The sequence below is a fragment of the Eumetopias jubatus genome, unplaced genomic scaffold, assembly GCF_037043125.1.
Source record: "Eumetopias jubatus isolate StellerSeaLion01/CBP00866 unplaced genomic scaffold, mEumJub1_p1.0 scaffold_2, whole genome shotgun sequence".
Taxonomy (NCBI): Eukaryota; Metazoa; Chordata; class Mammalia; order Carnivora; family Otariidae; genus Eumetopias; species Eumetopias jubatus.
Genome location: NW_028274808.1, coordinates 27,199,534 through 27,220,757, shown reverse-complemented (window position 1 = coordinate 27,220,757; position 21,224 = coordinate 27,199,534). Strand labels below are relative to the sequence as shown.

Below are 21,224 nucleotides of genomic sequence, written 5' to 3'. Positions count from 1 at the left end.
TTCTTCTGTTTGGGTTTTCCTAATGAAAATTGTATGCTTATAAAATATACAACGCAATTTAACTAATTTATTTAGGCAAGTTCTACCTTTTGTCTTTGGTTTTTATTTTTTAATTCCTAATTCAGTAGTGGTTTCTATGCATAGATTTAAATACTTAGGTGTCACACAATGAAAACCCAAAATGCAAGTGATACAGAAACTTCAGTATTCAGTAAGGAAAATAGTGACACCAACCATAAACTTCAGCCAGATGAGAAAAATCTAGCTGCCTCAACTTATGAGCAAACTATTCTGAGATAACTCTAAGCTCTGGGTTGGAAGGCAGCTGGCATTCAAAAACGATAGAAAGGGCTTCCTATAAAAAAGGGTGAATCAAAAGGATAAGCTAAGTTGCACTTAAAACATGACAAAAACAAGGTATCAAATGCCTTCTTATTTAGAGGTTTTGTTTTGTTTTGTTTTGTTTAATGTTTTGAGACCAAAAATGCTAAGTGCTAACTAAAATGGGCAATGGAAACAAATGCTGGTTGCTCTCCAGGGCACTACAATATTTGGAAAGAGCTGGTGATATTATTACTGAATATTCAAGTCTGATGTGTCCCTTTTAAAAGATAAATAAATCCATAATGGTTAACTGAAGTCTAAATTGTATGGTTTAATTCTACAGTACTCTGATATGTAATTGCACAGAAAAGTGCTTGCTTATTTCTATTTTGAGATATGAAATTAACTCAGAATACGGAAGCTCATCTCAGTTAAAACTTCCTTCTCGCATTTCTAAATAGCTGCCGTGACTACTTTAAACTGTCTAGATAAATTAACATAATTTAGTAAACAATATAAAAATATAGAATATCTGAATTAGTAAAAATAAAATTATATGTCTATTAATACCAATGACTTTGGGATGGATGGCTTCTTTTGGGAAGAAATTATACATTTTTAATAGCAAAAAAGAAAAAAGAACGAACAATAAATTACAAACTATATTTTAAACACATTCATACAATGCAATAAAATACTGTTACGGGCATTAAAAAGATGAGATGAACAATTAAGTACTGATATGGGAAGACATCAAGATACACTCCTGGGTGAAAAAGCAAATTGCCAAGGAGGCTGCATGGCACGGCGTCATCCTTTGTGTTAAAAACAAGCGCTGCCACTATAGGAGCATAGGCACTGATTTATCCTTTTAAAAAATCTGGAGGATTATCACAAAGTGTTTATGTAATCTCTAGAAGGTGGGGTGATAGGGATTTTCATTTCCTGTACTGTACATTTCTATTAGATGCTTTAAATTTTAAAAAAACATGTATTACTTGAATAGTGAAAAAAAATCTAAGACTTCAAAAAATATTAAAAAAAATATTTTTAAGTCCCAAATAGCTAAATTCTAACACATACCCTTTGTCTTTGGCGTGGACATCGGCACCGTGGTGTAGAAGGTACTCCACAACAGACACACGATTGTAGCCTGCTGCAAAGTGTAAAGGTGTAGAATGCCGGCCCTCCAAATCTCTGCAATTCACATTTTGAGGGCTGCAAAGTTGCTTTAATGACATACACACACACAAACACAAAAAGAACATTAGTATTTATTCATAGGTTTTGCTCCAAACTACTATAGGCATCTTGGGTAAGCTGTAATTTCCTAATGAATATTTATTTTCAGATTAGATAATGCCAGTGATGTTTAAAAATCAGCACTCTGCTTGATTTCACTGAGTCTACAAATATTTTTACTGTTTACAGAGCAATTTAATCTCTTTTTTTTCTAATATTTCCTGGCCAAAATCCTAATCAAGAAGAAAAACCCATAATAAAGCAAGAATCTCCAAGGCAAATGATGCCTTCATCTTTCATCCTCATAAGACTTTCCTCCCCAAGACTGTTTGCCCCAGCATGTCCTGCTTGTACTATCATGCTGTCTGCCATGCTTTACTCAAGTAGGACCAACCCTGGCTGACCGCAAAACTACCCAGAGCTCTCGTCTCGGCTGACGTGGCAAGCAAAAAGCTGCCAGAAAAATTACATTAATTCTGCCTGGGCCATCCACTCGGCCCTCTGACCCGCTACAGCAAAGCCTGATGCTTCCCCTGATCTTTGGGAGATGTTTGTCTAACTCTCTGAGTCAAACTGATTCCAATCATTCTCTCGTTTTTTGTCTTTCATCTCCTTGTGAATGTGAGCGTTTCAGCACAAGCTCAATTCTGTCTGCTTATAGAGCAGCAGGAAGCAAAGGAAGGACGGGCAGGCTGCACCACTGGAGGTGACAGATGAATTTTAATAACAATACGTGAATAATAATTCACAATTTATAAAGAATTTCATATTCCTTCAGTGAGAGAATTATTTTCTATCTGTGAAGTTGATCATTATCTCCATCTTACAGATAAATAAACCAAGGCTCAGAGAGGGCTAAGCAACCTGTCCTTTTTCACAGAGTTGGTAAGGTTAAGGGTATAATAAAGGCTCAAACCTGGTTTTCCCGATTATAGTCTCTTGATCTTTCTGCTACATGCTTGCTTACTTTCCTAATTACCCTCATTCAGAGAAGTGATGTAAAGAAAGGTAATGGAAAGAAGAGTCAAAAAAACCCCCGAGAAAACAGTGACATTTTCTAGCCTACAAGGTATGACGGAAGGGCTTGCCAGGCATTTGACAATCTTGCTCCCACTCCTGCCACTGTAATGAGCTATTATTATATAAAAACTAAGAGCCTGGAAGGCATCTGCTTCTACGGACTTACTGAGTAGGGGCCTTCCCATCGGTAGGGTAAAAGCAGGACTTTGCAGGTGGTACGATGTGTACATGACGGAAGGAGATCTGGGCCGTAAGGGAGAGATCTCACCAGCTCTATGTGGAAAAGCCCCAGACTCTAAAATCTCAAGAGCCACTGTCATCCGGCCAGGTCAAATATCTTACCCTTTTACGACAAGTGAGTCTGTGGCTACCTTAACACATAAATTATAGAATCAAAAACAAAATGAAATAGAAGTGAATAAATTAATACATAAAACTAAAGAGCACAAAAACTTGGTAGTAAACACCTTCTACTGGTGTCTTACATGATTGAAGCTGCTTCTTGGGGCTGCTGCGTTTTCTTCAGGCTGTTACATTCTAAAGTAACTTTTTTTTTTCGCAGAGAATATCAGCAAAACAGGGATGCGGTACAGAATGAAACACAACTCATTCTGCCAGGTTACAAAAATAAAAGCCCATTCTGCATTAAACATTTGCTTTCTAATATCTGGAAGTTCTTTATTCTCTGTTCGATTTCACTTTCCTTTTGAATGCCCAAGCAATTTTACGTTCTTCCTACCTGATTTTCCTAATTTCAAATACTTTATTCAGCAAGCAGCCTTTTCTTCTAATTCCTAACATTTTAATACTTTCTGAAGCCTCTAGGGAAAGAAATTTACTGTGCTTAATTCTCACTTAATTTGTGCTTTGTTTTTCTTCTGCCACTTCCATTCCATTCATAAAAATATTGTTGGTCTTTACTGTGAATGGATTGTTTAGGAGACCTGAAAGCTGTAGTAGATTTGCCTATCAGTACATACAAAACATGGAATTAAAAACTACATATTAAGAAAATACTAAACAATTAATTTAATGATAATGGGCACATGTAGCAAGTCTGGTGCTGAGATTATCATGCCCTGATGCAGAAAAGGAGTCCTGATCACTTTTATATTTAAACATTTTCTTTAATTAGCATATATTTCAAATGACAAAAAGTATGTAATTTTAATTAAGAAAAAAGTATATAGTTTTAGATCTAAGAGAACTTTAAAATTTCTCCCCAGTGGTTATTACAACTGAAGTTTACTGTTTTCCTTTAAATAACTTAGATGTTCTTGTAAGATGGAAGAGATATTAGAAGTGGCCACATACTGAAACAAAGAAAATTTCTAGGCAACAGAGCTTGAAAGTGTTTACTGTATTTTCTTTTTCTTTTTAAGATTTTATTTATTTGAGAGAGAGAGAGAGAGAGAGAGAGAGACCATGAGCAGTGGGTACAAGCAGACTTCCCACTGAGTGGGGAGCCCGATGCGGGGCTTGACCCTGGGACTCTGTGACTATGACCCGAGCCGAAGGCAGACGCTTAACCTACTGAGCCACCCAGGCGCCCCGTGTATTTTCAATCAGTACACATCAGAAAGAATGCTACATTAGTTTGCTGAAAATCACAAAAATAGAGTTTGCTTAATAAGAAGTGACAAAGTTTAGCTTGTAAAAAATAACCTGGTATGACGGTCAGTACCAATTTCACAATTAGCCTTTCTTTTTTTTAAAAAAAAGAAAGAAATACAAACTACAAGATCAACCCCCAAATAAGAACAAAACCCCTACCTCTTTCTATCTTCATCCCTACATAAGTGATTACAGATAGGAAGTATCTGTTCTTAAAAAGCATATTCAGTATCAGAATATCATTTCATACTTGAAAAAAATTACATCTATCATTTAATGTTAATGTTTGTAATTTAATGTTTCTATACCACAAATAAAGGCTGTTAAAATTTTCCTGGCAAGCAGAGTTACAGGGAAAAGAAAATCCTGGGGTGCCTGGGTGGCTCAGTTGGTTAAGCATCTACCTTTGGCTCGGGTCATAATCCTGGAGTTTCAGGATCAAGCCCCACATCAGGCTTCCTGCTCAGCAGGAAGTCTGCTTCTCCCTCTGCCCCTCACCTCGTTCGTGCTCTCTTTCTCAAATAAATAAATAAAATCTTAAAAAAAAAAAAGAAAATCCATCTTCTGTATATAAATTAATTCCAAACAGTTGCAGGATCATAAGAACGATTTCCTAGAGCAACTGTGAAAATCTCTTAGAAGAGTTGAAGAAACGCCGTTTTGAACTTTATTGTACAATATATTACCTGGGCTTGAACTAGCTTAGAAAGTTATTAATGTGGCTACAAATAAGACTTTCATTAATATAAGTGAAAATAAAAGAGCTTTCATATAACTAGAAGGAAAGTGACTAAAGTAGTTTAACGGATATAAAGCACATACTAGAAAATCCTTCCTAAACAGCTCTCCTGTTTACGGATCTACTTTGTTCGTCCCTTTTATTGTTTAGATTTGAATAGTTTCACCTAGAAGTTTAAAATGAACTGGTTAGCAAAGTTTCAATAGCGCTACCCGAGATGTTAAAGCACTGATTTACCTTCACAGTTTCCAAGTCTCCAGCTTTAGATGCCTCTAGGAGTCGATAGTCAACATCAGAAGTGCGTATAGGTGTACTTTCTGAATAAAAGAGAGGAAAGATTACTACTGTTGGTTTTTAAGGAATCACAGAGTTAAGAAGGGAAAATTATTTGATGATTGGAAAGAGAGATTAAGGGTTCAGAAATTCCTGAGATCTAATTTATGGATTTTTCTAAACTGTTTTCAGATAAGAAAAAAGTGGCTTCTTGTTTTCATTCCCGTCTATCTCATCCTAAGCTACATTTAAATAAATTCAAAGACACACAAATCCTTCTCCACCCCTAATATTCTAGTCTTCAAATTTTCTGGCCACCACTTGGCAAAAGGGAATAAAGAAACATAGGAGCATGATATCAAAAACATCTTCATGATATTTTGGTCTTACAAATGTGGTAGCAAAGCTTTGCCATAGATTTTGTTGTGTAAACCGAGGGAAGGCACTCAACTTTGAGGACTCAGTGTTTAGCTTTCTTCTTTTTGGTCTCGACTTCCTCAATATAAACGGAAGGACTACTCCCCAAATCAGTGATCTCAGAAAATATAATCAGTGTACAAAAGGGCCTACTAAATACAGAAATTTGTTTAATTCACATTTATTGAATAGCTTCAAGGAAATGCCATTAAAAATGTCTGTAATGTATGGTGATTAACATAACATAATAAAATAAAATTAAAAAAATAAAACAAATAGTTAAGTCCCATGGGGAAAAAAATAAAATAAAAAAAGTCTGTACAACTGGGAGGTGTGACACAAATGCTAAATAGAATATAATTAGATTAGGCTGTTAGATCTAGAAATACAAGGCTAACAAATGAAGTGTTTCAATACAATATAAACAAACCAAAAATTCATTACACATTGGCTCAAATAAAAAAATTTCAAAGAAAACAACATATATCACTCAAAATATGTTCATAGACATCACGTGCGGCCTTTACAATGCACATGTATGTACACACTCAAGTAACACAAAAGGAGTTCAGTCCAGGAGACTTGGATTTTGACTAGAACAGGTGACAATGGACAAATCACTTAATAGCTTAGCTTTTGCTCCTATAAAGTGAGTACTGGTTTCCCTTACATCCTCTTTCGGATTTAAGACTACATTATCTTATGATCAAAGATGCCTTTCTTGAGTCCACTGTCTACATGGAAAGATCAAGTGATGCTATGAAAAGGTTTTAGATTAGAAGAAATACTTCGGTTCTTTCTAGTCTAAAGTGCTTCATTCAGGAGAGTGGCTTTTACCGAATAGGTTATGAGAACTCTTCCGTTACAGATAAAGTGTGTTTATTTAGTCAGGATAATACTTAGCAGATAAAATGCTAAGATTAAAGTGACGAAAGAGGAGAGTATTTCATATGATGAAGTACATTTTTGAAACATCAATAAATATTTTTCTTTAGAAAAGAGTTTATTATTTGCGGAATTGTGGAGGAAAGAAATCAGGTCTTGCTCGTCTTCATGTTCCTTTTCACAGAGAACATTCAAAAATCATCTGCTGAATTGACTTCCATGCTATTTTATATTGGGGTCAGTGTGTTTGGCCCATCATCTCTCTTTCTTCGGCTGCCTTTAACCTGTTCTTTCTTATTTGTCTCCATTCTTGCTGTGCATGCCATTGCTGCATTTATGGGTGAGACAGTCCGTTTGTATATTACTTCTCTGTGACAGTGATTCTGGAAGTTGGTAAAACTCACTGAAACATCCTTTGGATATCTATAGGTAATATTTTAGTTTATCATTTCAACAAAATAAAATGACAATTATTTATGTATATGGAGTTAGACCTTTGGATATTTTCAGATCCTAGCATTTGAAGGATACAATTAATATGGCTAAATGTTTTAATTTTAAGAACTATTTGAAACTGGCACACTGATCTTGATGCAGACTATTTGCAAAGGGTATAATTTCACAATCAAGCAAAAATTTTTATGCAAATAGAATGCTTCTGAGAACTATGGAGAAATCCTTACTCCTAGTCAAAGAGTAGAAAGTAGTTATTTAAAGATATTGATTAATTACTATACAAATTATAGAGTTTTGCATTCATTATAAATACTGAACAGGCTTAGAACAGATTCATTTTTAGAAACAATGTGAACAAAGTATTAGCTGAAAGGATATATACGCCCCAGGAACTTTGTACAAAGAGATGCAGAATTAAAAGAAGGATATAAAAATGAAGTTAAAAGGGAATATAAGAGTAGCTGATATGCAAAGTACTATATTAGTAAAAAGTGTAAGAAAAGTACTATATTGGTAAAAAGTTAAGAAAAAAATCCAGAATGTTTTAACCTTATAAATTCTTTTATAAGCACACTGGTTTTTGCAGAGTTTGAAATTAAAGATTTCACCTTGAGTCAAAGGTTAAAGATGAGCTTCTAATTTTTTTCTCCAGTTCTATTTTGGCTCACCAGAATTAAAAAAAAAAAAAGGAAGGATAAAGGAAAGGAAAGGAAAAGGAAAAGGAAAAGGAAAAGGAAAAGGAAAAGGAGCCCCAAACCTAAAGTTCCAAAGCCTGGAAGGCAATTTGTTATTATTATTATTATTTTTGAATACCCTTAGACTGGCTGCTTACTGGACTGGCAATAGGTCGTAGTGGCTTATTTCAATGTGCAAATGCAAATGGGGATTTCAGTGTTTCATTTAGCTGTTATAAATCCCCCAAATCCTTACTTCTATAAATGATTAGGTAAAAGTAATGGGATAACCATATTGGAATATACAGTCAGAATTATTTCATGCCAAAGTCTAGCCTAAAATTGCTGTTTAAAAGAACTGTCCGTGATGCTGGAAATATTCTTTATCTGTACTAATATAGTAGCCACTAGTCATATGTGGACAGAGCAGGTATAGAGAAAGCAGGTCTGGAGAAAAAAGTAAAATCTTCTGAAAGGATGTTTTAAAATGCTGGTTTATAAAAGCTGCTATCTGACATTAATTTTGACATAAATACTGCCAACAGTTTACAATTTAAACTCTATTAGTGTAAACTACTGGCAACTACTGACTTGGGAGCTGGACGTGCAGGTCTCTAAAAGTGGATCTTAAACCTCGTATCAACAGGTGTATTAAATGCATCTTTAAAATGTTACCCAGACGAGAACTCCAGTAACTTAGTATACATCCTGTATGACTGATGCATTCTTTTAGGAGTCATTACACATACAACCTGGAATGGTTGAGTAAATGTAGGTATAATCAAAAAGTTCAGCTAGTACATGGTCCACAGACTATAGATATATAAGTTTCTCATAGAAATATTAGTTTAAAAAATTATATCCTTTTCCAAACAAAAAACAATTCTTATTTTCAAAACCTTTCTAAGGGCAAGATTTTATCATATAATTCTACTGTCTATATTATTTTACCAGATCAATAAAGAATATTAAGAATTAAACCAAAAAGTTCTGGCATGTCCTACATTACACATTTAATTACCTCTATGTTTTATCTTCAGACAAAACCCACAGACAAAAAGAAAGGGATGGGAAACAAGAGCCAATTATACCAAATTAATTTTGTATCTAGCTCACCATTTTTCAATAGCAAGACTGTGTTATTTCCTCAAAAACAAAGTTTTAAGAAGAATTATCAAAATAACTGAATAAAATATTTCATTTGTGATTCAGTATTTAATTGTATCTTTTACCAGAAGTCATATATTCTAATTGCATTGATTCAGAAGACATTTAAAGAGCATTCATGGATCTAATCTGCTTAATTTATTCAATCCTTTCTTCTCCCTTTTGTCAATTATCTCTAAATTTATGCAGAATATTATTAGAAATTTTAATGTGATAGCTATCTGTTTGCCCGATTTATGGTTACAACTTATAAAATCTAACTTAAAATTCAGCACTAAATGGTTCTTGGTAAAAGTGTATGAAAAAATTTAGAATGTTTTAACAAAAATCACACCTTTTAGAAATTACATTAGAATTTACTGAGAAGGCAAAAAGAAGTCCTCGTCAAAGCATGATCATTTTCTTTAAGTAAATGTTCTATTGCTCCGTAGAAACAGGAAGTTACATGAAATCATGTTTTTCATAGTTCAAGCTTGCAATTCTATTATAGGAAATTTCATTCCTTTAGATCTTTTTAGTTTCTATGGTAAAGGTGCCCTAGACAGGGCTTACTTCAAATGTCTCAAGATCACCATCTAAGACTAAAGTAGAATGATACTATCTACGAATGAGCTAGCACGAGGAAAGTAAATCCCAATTAGTAGCTTTTAAAATGTGGCAAAGATACTCTTATGAGGCTGGTTAACTCTGATTCAGCTCTAACAATACATATGAGCTCCACAAGCCTAGAAAGTTCTCTATTTCAGAATATAGTTGTGATTCTTACCTGTGCTGTACTTTTGGGGGGAGCCCTTTAGAAATTTGTGGGGTTTATTTTTGTTTTCTAGTGTTGTTTTATCCAAGCTATTACAATTACAATAATTATAAATTGTTTAACTGTAACTTACTGTCATTTTCCCTTTATATTATAGTTAGGGCATTTAATTTGGGGTTTTGGGAAGGTATCTGTACAGTCAGGTCACATTATCTATAAATTTCATTTCTGGATAAGAAAAGGGGATATTATAAAATATTCATTATGACAAGGGGGGGCACTGTGTCTGATGGAGTAAAGAAATCCTGGGTTACAGGCAGAAGTAACTAGGACTTCAGATTCCTAGTCTGTAGCCTTCCTTCTCCATTTTACTCTTCCAGTTTGTTATGTCATTCTAGAGCAGATATAACCCACAGACAAAAAGAAAGGGATGGGAAACAAGAGCCAATTGTACCAAATTAATTTTGTATCTAGCTCACCATTTTTCAATAGCAAGACTATGTTATTTCCTCTAATTGGGGGGCTCAGGAAACTAATCAACTTTCATATCAGTTCTTTGTTTAATCTCCCTCAATAAATTAAATAGATAAAATACCTAATGCTGTACTAGGTAGGCATTAATATTCAACAAGATTTTATAATTATATTTAAGCTAGAAAAAACAAGATAATCTCCTAATGGTGCAATGAAGTTAAGAAATACAAAAAAGCAGGTCAGACTATCACATATGTACGAAAAATTAATTAAAGATCATTACCAGGTGAATGATTTCTTATTTTCTCTATTTGATAGATTTTAGAGCTGCCATAATTCCACACTGTTTATATGAGCTTTAAGTCACCTTTGATCATAGCACCCATGAGTCAGATTTTCAATTTAAAACTAAAAAAAAAAAAAAAAAAAAAAAAAGAGAGAGTATATGCCTCCTTCTCATGACACCTACCTCACTCCACCAAAAACGTTGATAGGGAGGGCCTCAGGCTAAACTGCAAGCAAGGAAAGGTATGAAAAATATTCAGGCAAAGAAAGCATTCCAAAGGGCTACTTAAAACAAGTGGTGCAAAGTTTGTCTGTTCATATCAGTGGACATGAAACGGGAAGCACAGAATGTACTGCTTATTTATTTTATCTCACCGCTTAGAATCTGCTGCACAGCTTCGTTCCCCATCTGTGCTGCTGTAAAGCCTTGTAAAGAGATGATGGAAGGATCAGAGCCGTAGCTCAGCAGGAGGCGGCAGGTCTGCAGGTGACCTGCGAGGGCAGCTCTATGCAAAGCAGTCTGACCCAGGGTGTCCAGTGCATTCATCTGAAAAATCACCGGGTGGGCACAGAGAATTCAGTATCTACTTGTTCCATTTTACACCCTAGCAAATAAATATTTTATTTAATTTATTTTATTTTGCTTTGTTTTGTTATGTTATGTTATGTCACCATATAGTACATCATTCGTTTTTGATGTAGTTTCCATGATTCATTGTTTGCATATAACACCCAGTGCTCCGTGCAGTATGTGCCCTCTTTAATACCCATCACCAGGCTAACCCATCCCCCCACCCCCTCCCCTAAAACCCTCAGTTTGTTTCTCAGAGTCCATAGTCTCTCATGGTTCGTCTCCCCCTCCGATTTCCCCCCCTTCATTTTTCCCTTCCTTTCCTAATGTCCTCCATGCTGTTCCTTATGTTCCACAAATAAGTGAAACCATATGATAATTGACTTTCTCTGCTTGACTTATTTCACTTAGCATAAGCTCCTCCAGTCCCATCCATGTTGATGCAAAAGCTGGGTATTCGTCCTTTCTGATGGCTGAGTAATATTCCATTGTATTTATGGACCCCATCTTCTTTATCCATTCATCTGTTGAAGGGCATCTCGGCTCTTTCCACAGTTTGGCTATTGTGGACATTGCCGCTATGAACATTGGGGTGCATATGGCCCTTCTTTTCACTACATCTGTGTCTTGGGTAAATATCCAGGAATGCAATTGCTGGGTCATAGGGTAGCTCTATTTTTAAATTTTTGAGGCACCTCCACACTGTTTTCCAAAGTGGCTGTACCAACTTGCATTCCCACCAACAGTGTAAATAAATTCTTATGAGAAAAATAAACTGTCAGGGCACCTGGGTGGCTCAGTCATTAGGCGTCTGCCTTTGGCTCAGGTTGTGATCCCAGGGTCCTGGGATCAAGCTCCCGCATCGGGCTCCCTGCTCCGCGGGAAGCCTGCTTCTCCCTCTCCCACTCCCCCTGCTTGTGTTCCTGCTCTCGCTATCTCTCTCTCTGTCAAATAAATAAATAAAATCTTAAAAAAAAAAAAAAGAAATTGTCAAAAGCGTTCTGAAAAATGCCACAGACGGTTTACTATTAACTTTTGGTTACTGCTTCTGAAAAAAATACCAGTTTCTTAGTTATCCTTCTCTGACCGCCTTACTGAAAATTACAACATCCTCATCCCTGCCCTGAATGACTGTCTTTCTGTCCATCTTCCACCCCTGTCACTCCCCTCAACAACTAGAATGTAAGGTCTCTGAGGGCTGGGACTCCGATGTTGACTGCCTGCCACATCCAACATGTACGTGAAATACTTTTGGATGAATGGGTTTTACCTAACTTGCTCCCGTAATATAAAGACAACAGAATATGTAAGCCAAGACAAAGTAGTTAATTACATTTCTTTTCTAATTTTAGTAAATAATTTTAATAGAATACTCTCATTACTAACCTGAATTACTAATGCCTGAATTACTAACACATTTAACCCTCCCCCAAAAGATTTAAATTTTCAAATGTTTCATTTTTAAAACTTCGAAGAGTTATAAAGGAAGAATAATTTAGGTAGTTTTAAGATAACATTCAACTCTGGGATCAGCTTCATAATTTGATCAAACCTGTTTTCCAGGATGCCCCAGTAAATACCCTCTATTCCAATCAGACCAAAGTCCATGTTCATTATACATGCTGATTCTTTCAGAGAAGCCCTTCTTTCTGCCTTTCTGGGTTATGAAATCCAGTGCAAGTCTCATCTTTCTTAAGAAGTCTTGATTACTTGAAGGCTTGATTACTGCCTTTCTGAATACCCATGTCAAGTTAGTACTATCTTACAAATTTTAACACGGGGCTAGTTTTTGTTATGGCTATTGAGATTATGGATTGTATTATATAGGTTTTTCTGAGTTTTCTAGAAAGCTCCTCTTCAGGGCATAGAGTAAATTGTCAAATGTACGCTAGCAGATTATTCTAAGCATTTGTGCACACCCACCAAATACAAGATTAAGGAAAGAAAAGATTTAAGACGACTGATCTCCATGTCTCAGTCTTTCATCCTTTTAAGTAAGGCTGTCACACTTGTTCAGGCAAGGGTTCATCTAAATCCTTAATGGTGTTTCACAAAATTTGCCATGAAATACTGATATATTTAATTAGATCTCATTTGCCAGCGGAAAAGCGACTCTTTATACATAGGTGACATAAAAGCACAGCCATTAGCATGTATTGATGGAAAACATAAGCTACCAAAGTAAACTTCTTGACTTTCTATTTCTCTGTTACCTCACCACAAGAAAAAAACTTAAAATTGGGAACATTCTAATCATTAACATTTTTCTGGAAATTTGACAAGAAACCCACTAAATTATTTAATTGTAGTGACAGAAATCCTCAGTACAGCTTGTTAAATGATAGGAACATGGTCGAGAATTACTACTTCAAAATACAGATATTACCAAGTTATTTTTCAGCTCAAACGCAGTGACTCTTCAGTGCCTTCAAGTAAACTTGAACTCCTCAGCATGTCATTTAAGACCATCTGTAATTTACTTTTATACTATCTTCCTTTCTACTATATTTTTTCGTCACAATTTGATAGGCTTGCTATGCTCCAGCTTTATTAGATTACACTGGAACCCCATTTTATGAAGGTGTTAGTTTCTAAAGTCATTGCAAAAGGTAAAATCTGTCTTTGGTCAACATTATCCTTGCAAACACCTTAGCAATGTAATGGCAGAGACAGATATAAGGTTTCTTAGTAAATTCAAAACTTGCCAGTTTTACCTTCACTGTGTTAGCAGATCAACTGAACACCAAAGTCATTCAGTATCTTTAAACACTAAAAACACACTATGTGTAAGGAGAGGTTGTCTTGATATATATTAGCATGGTGAAACTGAGCACAGTAGAGAAAACAGCAGATTCCCTTCTGTCACTCACTCTGGGGGATGCACTTATGGAACAAATCTGGGCAAAAATCACCACTCACCAATATTATTTACATTAACTTTCCTTGTTCGTCTCTACTCTCAGTTTTGGAGGGGTGGTCCTGAATGCAACTCCACTAACACATGCTCATTTCTCTACCGAGCTATTATTCTCTGTTTCATACTTCTTATCCTTGTGTATAGCTGTCAAAATTAGAACCAAGTTGTTTACCTCCTAAAACGTCTCATAAGGACGGGATACAACTTACATTTACTAAACACTTACTGATGTTAGGCTCTGTGCTAGATGCTATATATAAATTGGAAGCTATTTAAAAGCAGAAATTATGACTGGATCTTAAATGTAATTCTTCCCCTCTGCCCTCCCTAACCCCAGAAATACAAGGTCTAGGACATAGCTTGGAGCTATGTGAATAGCTTATGTGAATAAGTGAAAAAAAAAAATAGAATATATAAATCGTTGTTAAAGTCCATTTATAAAAGGAATTTTTTATGTCTAGCTGAAAAAAAATTCCAACCATTTGATGAGGACTAATTGATAATGCTAGAAAGTTAAAACCTTGATCATATACTGAAGCTTTATGTCCTCATCCCTGTTTATGTATATCAGGCATTTACCCATTTCCATAGGTGGTACTATATTCTAGTATCTCAGAAAACGAAACTTTCTTAAAGTACAAGACAGAGCAGCGTAACATAAAATTCTTTGCTTTAGAAAATGTATATATTTTTTATTATGAGAGAATTTTCCCCTTGAACTCTAAATAGTTATCACAGCAACAAAAGAATATCGATGGAGGGCTTTATCAGACAACAAAGATGAAGCACTGCGAGAAGCCGTAGAGAAGTATCAGCGATATTTAACAGAAGTACTCATTCCACAGAAACAAGCAGAATAACAAAACTAGAACAATTTGGTGATACTTTGTATAACCCAGAGAATGAACAAGAATGGATGCCAGGGGAAATATTAAATAGACATTCGACAAGGGTTTTTGTGAGGAAAATCCTCATTAGAAGCAAATGTCAAATTTCTCAGATTCCCTCATCTGAGGACTCCAGGCTTGTCCTTCTATGGTCAAAAGATGCCTGTGGCAGCTCTATACCATCAACTCCAACTCCAAAGCCAAAAAAGGATATTTTATACATCTATTGTAAAAAAAGAAGAAACCTTTCCCAGTGGACTTCCTATGGCTAGGGCCAAAAATGCCTCCCAAACTGATGCCTATTCCAGTCACAAGCAAGGAGAATAAGATTACTAAAACTGTTTCAGACCCAGGCCTCTGTGAAGCTCCCAAATCTGAACAAAACAGAATTCCACAGAGAAAGTTAGCAAGCTATGATCCATGGGTTAATTCCAACCAGCTGACTATTTTTGTACCACTTGCAAGTGAAGAATGATTTTTATATTTTTAAATGATTGCATTTAAAATGGCTATATAAGCACCCACAAAGCCGAAAATATTTACTATCTGGACTTTTGAGAACATGTTTGCTGATCCCTGTTCTGAAGCAAAGAAGAAAGGGAACAATGATTGTTGGATGGGAAATTGGCTGTCTGTTGGAGCCATTACCGATTCAAAATTGAAAATAAAAACTAAGGTCCCTAACTTCCTCTTCTATTTAACTTTATCAACACTTTAATACTCTGCCTTTGTTTATTCTTTTATCAACCAGTCATGGGATAAAATCAGGGCTCTCTACAAAGTGGTCAATCTATTCTTTTTCCCTCCACATATGTATTCTGAAGTGGTTCAAGGCAATTAAGTCCAAAATGTATGTGCTTTCCAAGGTAGGTGATAAATTTGTTTTTAGAGGGCAGCAGTAACTATTTTATAGGACTACAGGTCAAACCCCATTCCCTGATTTTTTAAATGGATCATCTGGCAGGATTTGCATTGCTGCTCTAATTCAGTTTCACAGTGAAAAAGGGTGATATTGTGGAGCTAGTGTAATTATATTTCATTGTGATCCCAGAGAGTTATAGGGAACTCTAATTGTTTAATGGTTCCCATAAGTTTGGATTTATTACTCTACCACCATTCTATAAGTTATATAAATGGGAATTGGTAGTAATTCACTCTCTTGATGGAGAAATACGGGAGATTAAATGACTTAAGCATGTTATCCACAAAATCTATAATTGAAAGCACTGAATAAAAGGGCCAACTAAAGACCATGACAACCTGAAAGTCATGACAACATTGTTTTTTTGTCCTCCCGGCTTTGGCAATTTTCGCTCACACATTGACAATTCTTCACTCAATCCAAAAACAGGCTTAACAACACTTAAAATATTCTTTATTATATAAGAATTAAACTTCTAAAAAAAAGAAATAAACCAAAAAATACAATCTAGTATTATACATATAATTAAGCACTTAAATGGTCATTCAAGCTGAGATAACCAAATAAATGAGACTGCCACTTGTGTCACAAGGATTCTTCTAAGAACTTTCAAATAAATAGCTATACATACACACACACACACACACACACACACAGTCTCCATAAGTTTTGTTTTTAACCTAAAAAAAATGACAGATTTTATATATACCATCATTAATTTATTAATCATATTTTGAGACACAATTTTAATTCTTTATATATATATATATATATATATATATATATATATGAAATCTGGAATCACCAACATACATACTTCTGGAACAAAAACATCAATTTTTCTGATCAAGTCTTCTTTAGACCTGGTCTAAAGAAAGGGAACAATGATTGCTGGATGGGAAATCAGCTGTCTGCTGGAGCCATAACTGATCTTTAAAATGATACAAAATCTCTATTCCCCTCCATCACAGTCTCTACCAGCAGGATATGATAGAGGATGTCACCAAAGATTCTTACCACTCAGCACTAAGGAGATTATTTTCACCGAAGTACAGAAACTGCCTCAAATAAGAAAAATGCTACCTATAATGTGTGGTAATATGTGCATAGGACTGGCTTGAGATACATATTCAGAAGGTGTCAGAAGAAAAACCTATCTGGCAGTTTTAGAGACAAAACATATTGCCCGTTCCCCTCTTGTATCTGGAGACAGAAAACTGAGGTATGCATGTTTTTCTATCTCTATCTGAGTAGTAATTAATGATTATCCTACAGAGGGTAATTAGATAAATGATATAAAACCACAATGGCATTTGGCCTGAAATATATAGGATATAAAAGTACGATTCAAACACGCCTAAACAATCCTGGAAACCAGCATACAGACTATAAGGAATTGGCTGAGGGGAGTCTCTCAATATTCGAATCAGTGTGAATAGCCTAGTCTCAAAGTGTTAATCTTGAAACTGAGTTCATCTCTCTCCTTAACTCAAAGGTATCATTGTCCGTATCACTCATTTGGTAATTAATCATGAACTGTTCTGTGATATTTCTGTAATTAATCATCTATTGTTAACTCACATTGTAATTCTACTTTAGCTGCTGAACATGGGTACATCTCAATCTAAACTGGATTTCAAGTAACCTCAGAGTTGAAAAGAGTCTCTGTATTCCTTTAGCTAGAATGACAATGTTCTTTCCCCCTAAATCAGGCCACTTTGAAAGTGAAAGTGAAGAGTAAAAAAAAAAATGGTAGGCTTTCATAAATCTGCAAGAAAGGAGTAAAAGATAGGAATCTGAAATAGGTCTATGTCCTGGTGGACAGACTATAATAACCTAGGGAACAGGTGGCAGCCACATTATAACCCTCTTAGCTTGAAGGTAAGAAACATTGTCTTACTATCATCCCTTTTTACAAAAATCTTAAAAAGCTAATTTTGTTGAGTACTGCTAAATCATTATGCCAGATATTATGCACATACCTTGAATCTCCATTTCTGTTATTGGCTTTCTAGAAGACAGTTTTCTAGGAAGTTATTTATCTTTCTGAAGCAGGATTCTGTGCATGCCACCTGCCTATTCAAAAATTTCCAATGGCTCTCCAAGTATTATGAGAACAAAATCAAAACTCTCCAATTGAAAACTACCAAGACCTTGTTCCAATATATCTCTTCAAGATTTTCATTATATTCTCCTTTTCAGTACCTACTGGACTCACTAATCATAACTTCTAACTCCTTCGCCTTCCTGATTGAGTTATTATTTAAAATATATTATTTGTATTTTGCCAATTTCTATATATCTAATTCCTGAGCATTCCTAGCTGAAATCCTACTTTCCTCGTGAAATTTCTCTAATCTCTCCCCCGGCCTGTTACTACTAGTAGAATAACTATTCTCTGAATAGCAGTCTACCTGTATTTCTCTTATATACATCACTTTCCAATTTATACGATAGCTATTCAATTTGACTATGTTGGATAAGACTATTATTACTAGATTTTAAGTCCCTTAGAAGAAGACTCTTGATCAAATTCAAACATACCCCCTAGTAACGAGTAGATTGCCTTGTACAAGCGGGTGTTCAAAAATGGTTGGTAAGTGAATGGTTCACGAGAACAATAAATTGGTAAATTCTGGTGATAAAGGATACTATTTTCATCATACTCGTGTGTATACCGAGCAAACACTAGACTCTTATTCTTTTTTTTAAAAAAAGATTTATTTGAGAGAAAGAGCTCGAGTGCACGTGCATGTGTGGGAGGGAAGGGAAGCGGAAGAGGGAAAGAGAAAATCTCAAGCAGACTCCCCTCTGAGAAGGAGCCTTACACAGGGCTCGATCCCACCACCCTGAGATCATGACCTGAGTCTAAATCAAGAGTCGGACGCTTAAGTGACTGAACCATTTAGGCACCCGACTATTAAAATATTCTCTAACCAAAAAATATGCATTCTTCTTTCCCTAGAAATTTGAAGGGAAAAAAAAGTTAAATGCCAATGTTGACAAAATAGTTTAATATTGAAAATAACGGACTTATTTTATCTGTGGTAAGAGTATAATTTAATTTGATTTTAAGGTTTTACAGATATATACAGAGCATTGTTATCCGTGGTGGAATGGACATAATGAAAGCCTCTCCTGTGAGGAATGAAATAGACAAAATAACCACAATTTAATTCTTAACTGGAATTCTGATACAGTAATCAATATTTCACTTTAAAAGGTTTTTCTTTTTTAAGGATTTATTTGAGAGAGAGAGAGCGCACGAGCACAAGTGGGGGGAGGGGCAAACCCTCTCAAGCAGACTCCCTGCTGAGTATGGAGCCCAACGCAGGGCTCGATTCCAAGACCCTGAGATCATGACCTGAGCTAAAACCAAGAGTTGGATGCTTAACCGACTGAGCCACCCAGGCGCCCCACTTTAAAAGGTTTTTAATCCTTTTATGTGTTGTGAATCCACTACGGAGTATCGAATTTGTCTAAGGAGTTAGATTTCGATATAACTTGAAAGACACAAAACTAGATTGTTTACTAGCTGAACTCGAACTTATTAAAAGGGTACTCACCTTCTCACATGCCCTAACTGTCTGAGAAACAACTCCCCGAGCATAGCTGATTAGACTAGCAGGAGCCAATCTAATGGCCATGTGCACAAACTGCAGCCTCATTCAGATTCTCCCCTTCTCGTCCCTGAGACTCAGGAGAGACAGTAGCTGCAGGTGGTATATTTCTAAGCCAAAGACACATAAAGGAGGGGCTGCAAAGCCCATATTTAGGCCACAGAGAAGTAAAACAAAAATACAGTCTATAAAAAGAATAATGAAACTGATGCACGAAGACCAACAAAGAAAAGAAACCAAGCAACTGCAGAAAGAGAGACGGAAAATGCAGTCAAGGTACCCAACGGTTTACAAATTTCTTGTTCTAGTCTTTTGTGAATCTCAGCTACAATTCCCATAGATTATTTCTATGGGATAACCCATATTGTTAATATGGGTTATCTCAGAAAAGTAGTAAGCATACATTTACATAAGTATAAAACAGATTTCCATTTATGCTTACTCTAGATTCAGTTGATCTGTTACTAGTAACTAAAATGTCTGAAACACTGGCCCCTTTGCTCTTTACACTGATATGCTCAAACTGCAGATATCTGAACTTTAAATCTATAGCTTTGAATGCATTTTATTTAACATCTTTGAGCTAATAGAAACTGCTTATCAGTCCACCTCTAGAAAGGCATTAATCAAATCCTTATAATGAGCTAACACATTTCCCCAAAGTGAGCAAAGACTCTTCATCACTTCTCAATGTGAGAAATAAGCCCATTTAATGCCAATTACTATTGACACAATTTCTTCTTACATACAATATAAATAAATCTGTCAGATTAAGACAAATGAACAATCAAAAGAAATTTCTCCATGTTCCACACATTTAACAGATGCTCGAGTAATGACAAAATAGCAGTGCTTTTATATAATATGAAAGAAGGAATTCTGAATTAAACCTTTCATTTTTAGGTGTTAATAACACCATATGCAACTGGGACTTAAGTTCTACTTAATAATGATAGCAGACAAAGCAGTAGCAGTAGAATGCCAGGGTAGCTAACAATAAGAAGAAAAAAACCTGCCATAAGGAAAGATAAAATCTTCATGTCTCTCATATTTAGGCTTTACAGCAATCTTGTAAAGCTGGGGGTTGACAGTGATAATTTCTTTTAGAAACAAAAATTTACTCCACTATAAAAGTGGATTTTTCAAATGAGTCGGCTAATACCCCCATTTTCTTATAACCCTCCTTTTTACTGCCATTTGCTTTCTATCCTTTTTCTGAGCATTGCCTTCTTGCCCCTCCAGATTCCTATCTATCCTCCACCCTGCTCTGTGTCCTGGGAAACTCACTTATATGGATCATGTCAATGAGCTCTTTTGGTCTTTAAGTTCTTATCACATTTGGCTAGTGGGAGGCAATGGCAGGAGACTGGTGGGGAGCAGGAGTGAGAGAGGCAGGGGTTAGATATACCCTCTCAAAGTGCTGTCAGGGGGCCTTCTCTAAATAGCTACCTTCTTCTCCTTCCAGGGACCTCTTCCTTTCCTTGCCCCTTCAGGCCCAAAAATGATAATGTCTCCCCACTTGCTATCCCTTGCTCATATCTTTAAACCTTGCCCACCTTTGTTTATAATTTCTTTATTAAACTTTCCTCAAATTGTCCACTTTGAGTATGCTGTCGATTGCCAAGACCCTAATGAATACAATTCTCTATCCCTGTATCTTTGGAACACCTCCTTCTAAAGCTGCCAAAGCTTTTACATAAAAATTGCCCACTTAAATGGCTTGCCTACCTTGATTTCTCCCTGTGGCACCAATCACCTGTTTCTTCTTCATACTGCTATTACACGCAACAGACATGTGATAGACCTGTCAGTTTTCTCTTCCCATTGCTGCTCTTTAAACACAGTAATCTGCAAAGGTCCTTTCCTTAACTCTAAACTCATCTCTCTCCATATTTTCTCTACCAGGACCTTGCGACCCGTGATTACTATATTGATGGCTTTCCAAAAGATCTCTCTAATCCTAGACTGCTTTTGTACTCTAGT

General features: G+C 35.7%; 1 protein-coding gene across 1 annotated transcript in view; it reads right to left on the bottom strand.

The window, feature by feature from the left end:
- The window catches only part of TNKS (tankyrase), a 202,611-nt gene that overhangs the window by 34,025 nt on the left and 147,362 nt on the right, over positions 1 to 21,224 (bottom strand). The window contains exons 12-14 of the mRNA XM_028087573.2: positions 10,700 to 10,871; positions 5,177 to 5,256; positions 1,408 to 1,553 (exon numbers count right to left, since the gene is read on the bottom strand). Coding sequence (XP_027943374.1) covers positions 1,408 to 1,553; positions 5,177 to 5,256; positions 10,700 to 10,871 — 398 coding nt within the window. The remainder of the gene's footprint in view (positions 1 to 1,407; positions 1,554 to 5,176; positions 5,257 to 10,699; positions 10,872 to 21,224) is intronic.